Below are 12,736 nucleotides of genomic sequence, written 5' to 3'. Positions count from 1 at the left end.
AGCAAAAGCACTATCATGCCACATCAATATTTTGAGTTCGACAAAAACAGAAACACAGTTTACTTGCTAAAGAGGAAGTTACTAGGGGTTGTTAGCAATGGTTATTAGGCAGTGTTGGCTCGGGAGTCAAAGCATCCCAGCATGCAACGCAGTTTTTGATAAGATCATCAAAGGCAGAAAATCAGTGTTTATCCACCTACAAGATCAACTTCAAATTCAATTCATGTAGCTCTCTGTGCTAGTATATGTTGTCAATACTGAGAACAGCATACATTTTAATGCATGCCGTTCTATATGAGAAACCCAAGGTTTAATATGTTTTTGACAGTAAACAGTTGAACCCTGTAGTGTGTAGAAAAATAAAATCTTTCTTTAAGTGCTCAAAGATCATTATGTTATATTTAAGAGATGGATCAAAACATCCTCTTAGCCTTTCCCACATGTTCAACTCTTACAAAGGACCAAAGGACCTATTGGTTGTTTTTAAGTCCCATAGTTTGCCTCTAAGGCCTTGACAACATGTCACATAATTTGGAGCCCACAATTGTAGTCAGAAGGACACTTATCCTTAATATACCACAGAAAAAAAGAAAAGAGAACGCTTCACTAAGTAGCGCCACAAGAAAGCCCTGGAGAAGAGCAGAAAACCTCCACTGGCCTTTGATCCCATTTGTTACTGGGGCAGTTAGCCTTTGAAGGTCAGCGAAAATATCACTTATTCTCCATTTCTTTCCCTCTTCTTTTCCTCTCTGTGTTTTTTACGAGAAACATAAACAATAGTCACTCGATCCGTCTGTCTGCCTGACTGCCGGTAGGGAACCAAAACCACAGTACGAAGCGCCCGCCGAAGACGGTGGGAACAGATTGTGTTTTCAGAGGCAGGCGATCAAAAACCCTCGCGTGCCACCAGTGTGGAAATTATGGAGCGAGCGCAGGGAGGAGGGAGAGAGGGAAGAGGAGAAGGTTGAACATTTTAGTGAGGAATCTGTCATGGAATGACAGAAAGCAAAGCTATTGCTGGAAAAGAGCGAGAGGCATGACGAGAGTGGGCTAGAACCCGACTTACTTTGTGTGTGTGTGTGTGTGTCTGTGTGTGTGTGTGGACGGGGAGGGTAAGCTGGGCTGGACTGCTGTTCGGGAGCTGGTGTCACGCGATGTTTGACAAACACAGCTGCCCTCACTGGCCCTACAGCTGCCCGTAGACTGTTACTGTACTGGGCAAATGCTCCTGCTTGTGTGTATGTGCAGTGTGAATGTATGTTTCTGTGACTTCCAGTGACTTTGTGTGTACAGTATGGTCCTTGTGTGTTTGATGGGGGAAGTTGGCATGCTCCCTGGGAATCCTGAGGCAGACTTAGTGTATCTGAGCAGCAATGACAGGAATCTCCCCTCCAAACTGCAGCTAAACTACAAGCTGCAGTGATGGCAGCAAAGTCACAGTGCAGATGATGCTGTGTTTCTTTCAGACTTTCAGGAGATCACATGACGACAAAGGTTGTCTAAAACTGGAAATGGCTCTGTCCGACTGTCATGACCAAGATCATGTCTTGATAAAATATTTTATCTAAGAAATTTCCTCAACAAAATCCACTCAATTTTCCCCACAGACCGACGTGATGCACCAGAACGTGTTTGACTACATCCACATAGACGACCGTCAGGAGTTCAGACGTCAGCTCCACTGGGCCATGTGTCCTCCGCAGCACCAGGGGACATCGGCTCACCAGGACAGCCAGCTACCTGCAGGGACTGGTGGGTATAGGGTGACCATGGGTGAAATTCAGGAGAGGGGAGTTGAGTTTGGACGGGGTCATGTGCCCATTATGGGCGTGGTCTTTCATGCATTATATTTATTGTCAGCAAAAAGTTAAAGATGTCAAAACTCAACACCAAAATGTATTTGTTCATGAAGTTAATTGTGTGTCATTCTCCTCCATCTTTCATTATTACATCTCAGGTGAAGACTTCGTTGTGAGCAGCCTGTTCCATTCTCCAGAGGCCGGGGGAATCCCTCCTGAGCTCTCCTGCTTTCTCAACAGATGTTTCATTGCCCGAGTCCGATGCCTCCTGGACAGCACCTCTGGATTCTTGGTGAGTGGTCCGAACCAAACTGAACATTAACTTCAGTTTTCAATGCAATAATGTCTATGTAAAACAGAGAAGTGCAGAATATTGCACTGAAATGTAAGCATGGGGTGAATGTTGCCCACTTTCTGGGAGAAGACCCAGGCCTATAAAAAATATTATGACTCCTTTGGTGCAGCAATTTTTAATTTTACTGTGTACAATTATTTATAGCTGTATTGCAAGGCGTTATGAGGTAATTGGGTGCATGGACACAGCAGCAGAATAGGAGCCTGGTTCATCCCTCATGGCTGTGATGAGGGTGGTTTGGAGAAGAGCAGTGGAAAAGCTGCCCTGATGACAGAGCAACAAGAATATGGGTTTGGACCATTTCATCGGGGTCAATAGAGTTCACTGTCACCAAGTCTGCTCTGGTTGCACTGACGCTGGCTGCACAACAGAAATTCTAGATGGCAATTTTCTGACATATACTGGAAGCATCTGTAGACAACTAGTGAGCAAATATTGCTAAGATGCTTTCCTCATCACTCAACATAATTGCATTGAAGACACATAAGTTGTAATGTAATGCACAGTACTCATTCTGCTAGAAAATAAAATGCACTAGCCGCAGTAGCAGCAGGGCTTGATGGATGGCGATGTTGGAACTAATAAAATTCAAACTGTAATTTCTGTAATTTTACCACTAAGTAGCCAAAGTTTGCATGTTAGCAGGCGAAACTAAAAAGGTGAACCTGTTACCTCCAATTACCTGCTTAACAGGTGCATTACTTACTAAACAGCAGTATGCTAGCATTGTAACTGTGAGCATGTTAGCATAGTGAGTTTAGTACTTAGCTCAAAGCATCATTGTGTGTACGTACAGCCTCAAACACCTGCTAGCATAACTGTAGACTCTTAGTGGCTGAGCATACCAAAACGCAGCGCTAGAAATGCAGCGCGATGCCACGTGTTGCATTTTTAGAAGTTTAAATACTTAAAATTTTTAGCTCAAGGTGATGAGTCGCACTGCTTTTTCCATTAAAGGTGCAATATGTAAGAATTAAGAACCTCTTTAATTCATACTCAAAACAATTAAGGGGCAGCACATGACCAGAGTAACTCCTAATTGCAGCTAACTGTAGCTGCAGTTAGCTAGTTAGCTCAGTTAGCCGTGCAGCTTGCGGTCCAGACTGGGAGCTCAGAGTGGTATCACAAAAAAGGATGGGCCAAAGCTAGCTGGTTAGCAAGCCTAACTCCCGTAGTTATCTCTGCAACACAATACATAGATGTCTTTGACATAATGTAAAAACTCTTATTTTTTCACATTATGTTGATGATTTTAGGGTTTTTTTTGCAGGCGCACCACGCAGTTTTGCCCGACATGATTTTTAAAGCTTTTTTGAAACGGCCACGCCTGTAGTGACAAGTCCCAGTTTGATGTGTCTAACATGCACAAAAAGATATTTTTAAGGGGCATTGGAGATGTAGACCACTGGATATGCTCAAACCAATCAATTTTTCTTCTCTCCTAGACTATGCAATTCCAGGGCCGGCTGAAGTTCCTCAACGGTCAGAAAAAGAAGTCGACCTCCGGGGCTCCGGTACCTCCCCAGCTGGCTCTGTTCTGCATAGGTGTACCCCTCCTACTGCCCTCCATCACTGAGATGAAAATGAAGAACATGTTGATGCGGGGAAAGAACAAGGGAGGACCAGGAGGGATTATCTCTGCACTGGAGCATGGGTAAGAGGGAATGGAACCTCATACGTGTGACATCCCTGCTACTTAAAAGTTTCACAGTGTGCCCTAGTGTAAATCCACTGATAGTTTTAATGGGGGTGCTATACTGTAATTAAAGGTCAAGCTTTTTAACACAAACTTGATGTCTCAGAGTCATCTGAACTTGAGGTCTGATGCGTTTTGGCACCTTGTTATGGCCTCTAGAGATTACATTGATTTGTCTGATGGGAGAGCTACAAGTAAAGGTCAAAACATTTAAACCTTGAAAGGCCACAGCCGCGACATCAGTTAAGTTTTGTTAAAGTTTAGAGTTCTGATGCACATTGTCACCCTCATAATTTATACAGTTTACATGTAAAAACATACTTAGTGACTGCGTTGACTAAGAGTTAAAAGAAACATTCAAAAAAGTGTGAGAAAGTGTGGAGAGTGCTAAAAGATTACATGGGCATCAGTCCTCACATGTTATATATCCATTTTTTAGTTTATTTTCCAGAGATACCAGCTTATTACCTAGCAACAGCTTTATGAACACACAAGCGTTTAGCCTGAGACTAAGTTACCAACACATACATAATCCCTTTTCCTCACCCAGCAGGCTCTGACACCAAACCAAACGAGTGCTGGACACCTTACCTGTGGCCAATTAGGAGGAAATACATGTCTCAGCTTGGATAAGGCCCTCTGCGCTTCATGCATCATTAACTATGTTGGAAGGCTGAGAGGCCAAGAGTTGAGCTGTAGTCAGGAAGCAGAGCCCTACCACCCCCTCTGCTGTTCAGTCCCGCTCAGCATCAGCCAGGGAAACACGGATAAGGTTAGATTTCTTTAGAAAAATACCAATTAGTTATAAGTGGACAGCATGTTGGCTGGTTGGCTTAGGAGGCCATGAAGTTTATAGGTTGAGGGTTGAGCCATCAGTATGACTCATATGTCATGCACACATATATATATATATACATACATATATATACATGGCACCTGATTTAAAGGAAAAAGTGCTTGAGAATGTGTATATCTGTTTATTTGATGTTGTTGAATAGACACAAAATATTTCCCATGTGCTGTCAGGATCCACTAATAGATATTACCCACTATGGAAATTTGTTTCTCCACATGTGCTGCATACAACTTTAGATCATAAAAGTTCTTCACATCAAAACAGATTTATTTTTACTAAGGATATATATACCGCTATAGAACAAACAGTACTTCAGATATACTTCAGATATAAGATCTCTACTCTAATACTACTCTAATCCAATAACACAAATCTAAAGCTTAGCTGCTGTTCTCATCTTATCATTAGTGGTTAATGAACCAGTTGATCAGAACCAGGAACAAAACATGTTTAGAAATAAAATGTGTCATTATCAACAATTGTTTGAAATGGCCCTTTTTCAACATAAAGAATATATGTGCAATATATAATAATAAAAAATTATTTTTTTAATAAATGTTATTAGCCAGGCTTGCTTAACACACTAAAAAGTTAAGTCAAATTGCAGAAAAGAATGTTTTTAGTTGTTAGCCTTATTCAAGCTTCCACTTACATATTAATCAACATACTGATGTACTGTATGATAAGAAATGTGTAGTGGTGTCTGATTAAAAATGTTCAACAAGAGTTCAACAACAACTGAACAATTAATAAAAAATAAAAAAAAACACTGTCACGCACTCAAAAACACTGCGCTGTTTTAATAGAAAATGAAGACATACAGCATTGTACTGCCTATAAACATGGAGAGCTGGCCGTCATTGATCTTTGGGTCCTGGATGTTGACTCTGTTCTCAATTTTCAGATGGGATGAATCCTGGAAAAGATGAGTCACTTTTGGAATGATTCTCTCCCGAACTTAAGTGAACCAAACCAAGATATTTGGGCTTTGAGTCATTCATCAATCAGTAGAAAAAACATTCTGTTTGTGGACATGAGTGGACCATTGATATTTTAAGAGACCATCTCCTCTTGAAACTTGTTTGTGCTGATTAATTTAGCTTCTTGTTTCGTGACTAATGATCTTGTTCTTCTTTTGATCCCTCTCCTCTCCTCCCCACCCCACTTCTCATTCCATCCTTGTCCCTCACAGAAAGCGAGGGGAACACCTCCGGAGGCACTCCTTCAGTGGAGGAATGGGTGACATTGCAGACCCTCTCCTCCTCTCCTGTCCCTCTCCTAGTGCTTCACAGCGAGGTCACCACACTCCCTGGACCCCGCTCTCCAAAGACAACCTCAAGTACCGCCCTGATGGTTACTACAACCAGGAGGAGCCCCTCAACTACTGCAAGTCCTCCATGGCTCCTCATAAAGGTGTCAGCCCAGGCCTGGGCGGCTGGCCTCTGCGGCCAAACTCAGGTCCTCTCAGAGCGGGCCAGGGTGTCGGCTACATCCCCTCTAACCGCCTGAACAAGGCTGGCCAGTATGGGAAGCCATACCGCCTTTCTCCCAGCTGCCACAGCGGCCGAGGTGGCGAGGTGTTTGTGTCTAAGCTCTATGGGAATTCTCAGATTCCCACAGATCCAGACGCCTACTGCGTGGACCTGGTGAAGAACGAGAATGGCTACGGAGAATGCTACGATGGCCATCTGATGCCCGAAATGCCACCCATCAAGGTAGAGCATGACTCGGACTCTGAGAACGGCTGCGATGCCTATGGGCGACCCTGGGTTTGCCGCGACCCAGAGTCCATGGATCGTCGCTATGCTAACGGGTTATACGACCAAACCTCAGGCCTCCATCTCAAAGCAGAGGCAGATTACTACGATCCACAGTACTCGCCCTGTCAGCGCGGGAAAGCAGGAATCAGCCCACCGTACAACAACGGCAACTACCAGAACTATGCAGTCAACAACAGCGGCAACACAACCGGACGTCTGTTAAAATGTGACAAAGACTTGGGCAATAACAACGACAACAACCAGTTTAGTCCTCACAGACTCTCCCACACAGACTCTCTATGCAGCAACCAATCTGTCAACCTCATGGACTCACACGTCTACCCACAAGACCCTCACAAGGCCTACATGCACCCGGACTACAACAAGCATGGCGCTTATGAGTTCAAAGGCCACGGCCTGATCCATTCGATCAAGCGGGAGCCAATGGACTCCCCACCGTGGTCCGAGAACGCTCATGACATGAGCCAGTCCATGATGGTTGGTCCAAGGAACGTTATGCCCTGTGTGATGAGCACAGGGCACCACAAGTCCAGTCCCTACATTTACATGCAGTAGAAGCAACTGGAGCAAACACATCAGCAGATAATTACCTGCCCCCCTTCCCCCGTCTGCCATACACACACACACACAGACACACACACACATACAAACAATAAGTGTGCATTAAAGTAGTACGTTGTATTTTGCACCACATGCACCAGCATTACAAAAGGATAGTCTTTGATTATGAGGATTCCCAGGATGTTGACATTTAAATCACTTCTTCTGCTTGATGAAGAGGTCACCGACGAGGCTCAGGTTCTAGTGTTAGTGTTGTGACAATCAAAAGTAATACTTTTAATCCAGTTTATGGATAGATGATTTAGTTTTTAAGGAATACATTTTGTAGCTGGTTCCAAGCACTTTTGGATTTAGTGACAATGAGACAAATTTTGTCTAGAAACACAGTTTAATTTTGTTTTATTGTGTCATGTACACCTGGCTTTTGTGGGAGGAACAAAGATTTTGCTGTAAAAAGATACTTTTTTAAAAAAACATTGTACACAGGAGATGACCTACACCTCACGGCTGGGTTTATCAAGGGAGATGGCTGATTATGAGAGCACACTTTGGAGTCAGTGATAACAACTTAAAGGATAATCTGCCTTGATGGTGATTTTGCATGTTTTATTGCTTTAACTATAAATGGCCTACCTTATTCATTACTGCCTGCAGTGATGTACTGATGGAAACAAATGGTTTCTATGCATTTTATAATTGTATTAAAGGGACAGTGTGTAGGATTTAGGGTGAAATATTGGCAGAATTACAATATAATATTCACAATAATTATATTTTCATCAGTGTGTAAGCACCTGAAAATAAGAATTGGTGTTGTTACCTTAAAATAAGCCTTTTATCTACTGAGGGAGTGGGTCTGCCATGTTTCTACAGTAGCCAGAAATGGACAAACAATGGCATTGGAGAGAGTTTTTAGCAGCCATCGTAGGTTCTCCTACAGTGTGAGGGTTAGGAGTATTCACTTGGTTGCTATCTGCAACTACATCACTAGATACTAGTAAATCCTACACACTGGATCTTTAAATCAACTTCCAGAGACTTTAATCTTGATCACTTGAAGAAAAAAAAATACTTTGATCGAAGTTACATAATGTTGCAACCAGGGTCTATTTTGTAAACACTCATCAAAGACACTTGCATTCAACAACATCCCTGCTTAGTCAATGTTTGTGTTCTGAATATGATTTTCCAGCAGTGTAGCAACCACTGCAATACTTTTGTTAGAGCATCCTTTGAGACAGCATTAAGGCCATTTTTAAAAAAAACAACAACAACTTTATAATAATGAAACTATATGCAATTCATAGTAAATGGATCAAAACATGTAAAACTATTGGAATGGCCAAAGCTTTAAGAATATTCAGTACATTGGTTTATTGTGTTAGAAACAGCCTGCTTACACACATGAGGGCAATACATAGCAAGTAGGGAAACAAACCTGTAGTTTGACCATGTGTCCTGCTGAAGCGTCCTTGAGTAAGGTACTGAATCCTAACAAGTTCTGCAGGCGCCGCTCTGTCCTTGCTCCTTGTCTCTCACCTCCTTGTGGAAGGGTAAAAGGAACAGTGAAATTCAGAGTGCGCAATAAAAAGTATAAGGATGTTAATGGCAAAACAGATTCAAAAGTAAAAAGTGACAACTTGATTCAAATCACACTAGATTTGCCCTTTAAATTAGAGGCCCTACGATGAACTTGGACCCATGACAGATGGTCTGCACTGGTTAAATGGTGTGTTAATTATCAGCCGAAGCTTTGTTTGGACAAGGTAGAAGTGTTTGTTTTGAACTGAAGGAAAACTGTTACAAGGTTTCAATGCGCACAAAAATCCTGTAATTTTAAGTCATGAAACTCCTGTTAAATGTACAAATAATATTAATTTATGTCAAGACTAATGTTGTATTGTGTGGATAAGTGTTTATGACAAGATCAGCATTTCAACCAGCCTATCTCACTGCAGATACAACACATTTCCTTTGAAATGAATATACACTTTTCATGTTGTCTTCTCAGTCCGAAAACATCAGACATTGTCTTCACAATCAGTATTTTTGCACAAATGAATTAAAAGCACCAAATTGATTCAATGTCAGAGTCTCAGTTCTGTGAAGCTACTGTAGTAGTTTCTGAATTGCACTACTGGGAGTAGTTCAGTTGAAGTTCAGCCTAGCCAGACAAGTTTTTTGAGTTGACGCGCACAACTGTACATGGTGTCACTGTTTTTGAATTTGTCCTTTTTCTCTTTGTGTGTGTTCATTTCAATAAATGTTTGATGATTCATATTTATTGTAAGATGCAAAAGTGCATAATTTAAAAAAAACTACAGTTTTGAAGGCTTTTCTGTTTCACTAAAGTAAATAAATATGGCTTTTTTTTTCTTGCTATCTTTTTGATAATTGTTAAAAAGACTGTCATACTTGTCTCATGGAGGAGGTAGCTGCAAGGTAGCGAACACAGTGTACATATGCAGTGTCTTCCAATGTTTCTACGTGTTTTTGCAAATGGGACTTATCTATTAAAAGACTTTTCTTTGTATGGAAAATCTGAGTGAGGTGTTTTTCTTTTGCTGTTAAGCTGATATTTAACAAGTCAACAAAATTCTGTCGGCTTGTTTGGCAGTAGCATAACAATATGTCATATCTGATGGCTTTCTTATATCAAGATCCTTGTCATAAGCATTAATAACATTAAAGTTAATAGGTAATAAGGGCTGTATAAGTCCTCATAAGATGAGTATGTGTTAATTACACTATACAAGTTTTAATAATATTATCATAAATATGTTTATCATTAGATAACGAGATATTTATGCACTTGTTTACAGATAATAGACTGTTTATAACAATGATCTTTTATAGACTGCATATGAACATTAACAAAGCCTTTTCAGTTTCTTATATTTGTTTATAATAGCATTGCAAACAATTTATTGATTTAAACTAAACTTACCTATTATGTCACTGTTAAGCTTTACTATGGATTCTTGTTTCTTTATTACACTTAATACAAACTTTATTATGCATTTATTAGCAGTTAACTATGCAATAAACAGTAGTTGACTATGTTTTTTGCAGCTAATAGAACTAAAATGAGAGCAACGCCTTATGAAGTTTAATGAATCCTTTATTATGCACTCATTAACAGTTTTACGACTTTAACTAATGTTCTTAAGCATCTATAAACTGTCAACCGGTTTTTTGTATCTATAAATGTTTTATAATGTAACAATAAGCATGTTTATGATGCTACTTTTAACACGTATATAGTCATATTAACACATAATAATGTTTATAAACATCTTTTAAGGACTCATCAGGGCCTCATTACCATAACACCAGTAATGCTTTATGCTTTATTGCTTTATTACAAGGACCTTAATATAAAACATGACGCATTCAGGATGATCACACAAAAAATATCCACAGTCACCAGATTACAGACAATGTATAACATTATATTAAGAATATAGAATACCATATACAGTATAAAATATTACTTATTGCTTATAATATGAATATGAATATTACGCAGCTGTAAATGACAAGCATCTTTATTAATCATTCAAATTTTTCAATCAGTGAGTGAAAGCAAACAGCAACATGTAGTGTGAGGACTTTGTCATGGTGTAAAAAAAAACCATTTTTACAACTCAACTCAAATAATGTGAAATAATGTACCACATGGTCAAACTAATGGACTCCTGCTCTGATGACCGATTTCCTGAATGAAAAGTGACCAAATTCAATTGTTCTGTTTCCGTCTTTGTCTCTTTAGTAGCTTCTGAATTTTTCACATATACCAAATGTGGTCTCATCCTTCAGATTTGTGTCTCTATTAATAATAAATACTCAGCAGAACAGGATACAGAGTATCTCTAGCCACATTGCCTGTATGATTAATGTGCTGTAAAGTTGGCATGACAGCTCCTTCACACGATCTGGGAAACTTAACACCCGTCTCTCACCACTGTCTGGGACAGGGGCTGGAGCCAGGGGAATGTTGGCATCCACAGAGTGGTAGAGGGCAAGGACAGAGGCAGGGGACAAGAAGAGAAAGAGATGTAGCCTAAAAGCTGTGGTTATATCCAGGTCCTCTGGATTCCCAGTAGGGCTGGACCTCCATCTAACTGGGTAGTTAATTACTCACTTGGCACATCAGGTTTAAAGTATTCGCTGTCTCCTTGATCCAAAGGCCCTCCCTCTGAACAGTGGCACAATTTCAAAATCACAGAGTCAGGATTACAGCCTGTAGCATTTTTCTAACCCTTATCCAAAATCTAATCATAGAAAGGTTGCATTGTGACAGAGCCAATCAGGTCTTTGATCAGTAAATGATCACCCACCTTAAATGTAGATCATAGTGACTCTGAGGCCACACTCAGGATGCATAGAGGTCATTGTCTACACAGTAATAAAAATTATTCATTTACCAATGGCCTTGGCGTTTCATGGGCTATACAAAGCTCCTAATTGTGAATAGATCAGTTCATGTGTCTTCAGCATGAAGAAAAAATGTTTACCATTTCCAATCTAGCTGGCCATCAGCAGGCCATGTAGCTTGCATATATCAAGGGAAACTTTTAATTCGGTTGCAGATAATAGGACACAAAATATAACTTTAGGAAAAGAGCAAATGCAGTGTGCCAATCAGTTGGCGGCTAACAATTACAACACTGGAACATGAAAACTGTGCATTAAATTAAGAAAAATAACTGAATTATCACCACAGGAGTAGGTTCTGCATTAATAGTGCTCTGTTGATCAGCACTATTTGGCATAGTAGCCACATTCAAAATCACAGATTATGTCATCGTGAGACTGGGACATATTTTTTGCTTAATGATGCAAATAGGGATTCTGGAGAAAGACAGTTGACTGTTTAGTCTCATATATTGATGCTTTGGGTTTCCTAGGTCTTCAAATACTTACACTTTGTGGCTGGAAGGTCAGGCCGTCCACCAACCAAACTGTCAGTATTTGACTATCTGTAAACGAGAAACAACAATCAACTACAAATTGCACGTGCAACACCGATAAACAAAATGTCACACACATTCAATAATTGTTCTTTGACTTATCACAATTCATGCTATTAGGTCCAGACACCAAAATTAATATAATTTAATCGTGTGAGCACTTGGCCATGTGAGACCAGTTGCAGAATACATGAAAATGCAAGTTTCACAAGTTTATCTGCTGGACACAAGACGTGTCCCACTACACTGTAAAGTCCATTCTCAGTGTGTGTGCACTGGTGCTGTTCCCACATGTTCCCTCATACTTGCGTATGCTATAACTGGACCACTACCATACATTTATTGTTAAATAGAGCCATATATTCTTAGTTGAGCCTGACATCTGACCTCTCTGTAGTGACATCAGAACCTGGTACTAGCAGTAGTTCCTGAGATGATAAAAAACTTTGATGATGAATCAGACATTCAAACAGAATCAGGACTCAGATTTTATTTTAAGTGTTACCTGCACTGGGTCCCTCACTTGTTTACTCTGAACTGAGAGAAACAAGCCTCTCTAACTGTCGCCACAGCGATCGTCATCCCTGTCTCTAATCCCTCCGAGAAGCTTGTGTTTGTTTCACCACAGTCAGAGTATAGCTTATAGGGAATTACAGGATACACGAGGATCAGTTAGTGTGGGGATTTTACTGATTGGGATGATTGTGAGTGTGTA

General features: G+C 40.4%; 1 protein-coding gene across 1 annotated transcript in view; it reads left to right on the top strand.

The window, feature by feature from the left end:
* LOC141014664 (uncharacterized) overlaps positions 1 to 7,042 on the top strand; it is a 69,744-nt gene extending 62,702 nt beyond the window's left edge. Inside the window, exons 5-8 of the mRNA XM_073488549.1 lie at positions 1,608 to 1,752; positions 1,958 to 2,091; positions 3,600 to 3,808; positions 5,899 to 7,042. Coding sequence (XP_073344650.1) covers positions 1,608 to 1,752; positions 1,958 to 2,091; positions 3,600 to 3,808; positions 5,899 to 7,042 — 1,632 coding nt within the window. The remainder of the gene's footprint in view (positions 1 to 1,607; positions 1,753 to 1,957; positions 2,092 to 3,599; positions 3,809 to 5,898) is intronic.
* The last annotated feature ends 5,694 nt before the right edge of the window (positions 7,043 to 12,736 follow it).

Source organism: Pagrus major, chromosome 19 (assembly GCF_040436345.1).
Source record: "Pagrus major chromosome 19, Pma_NU_1.0".
Lineage (NCBI taxonomy): Eukaryota > Metazoa > Chordata > Actinopteri > Spariformes > Sparidae > Pagrus > Pagrus major.
Note: the sequence above shows the minus strand (reverse complement) of the source record. Positions and strands in the feature narration are given on the sequence as shown.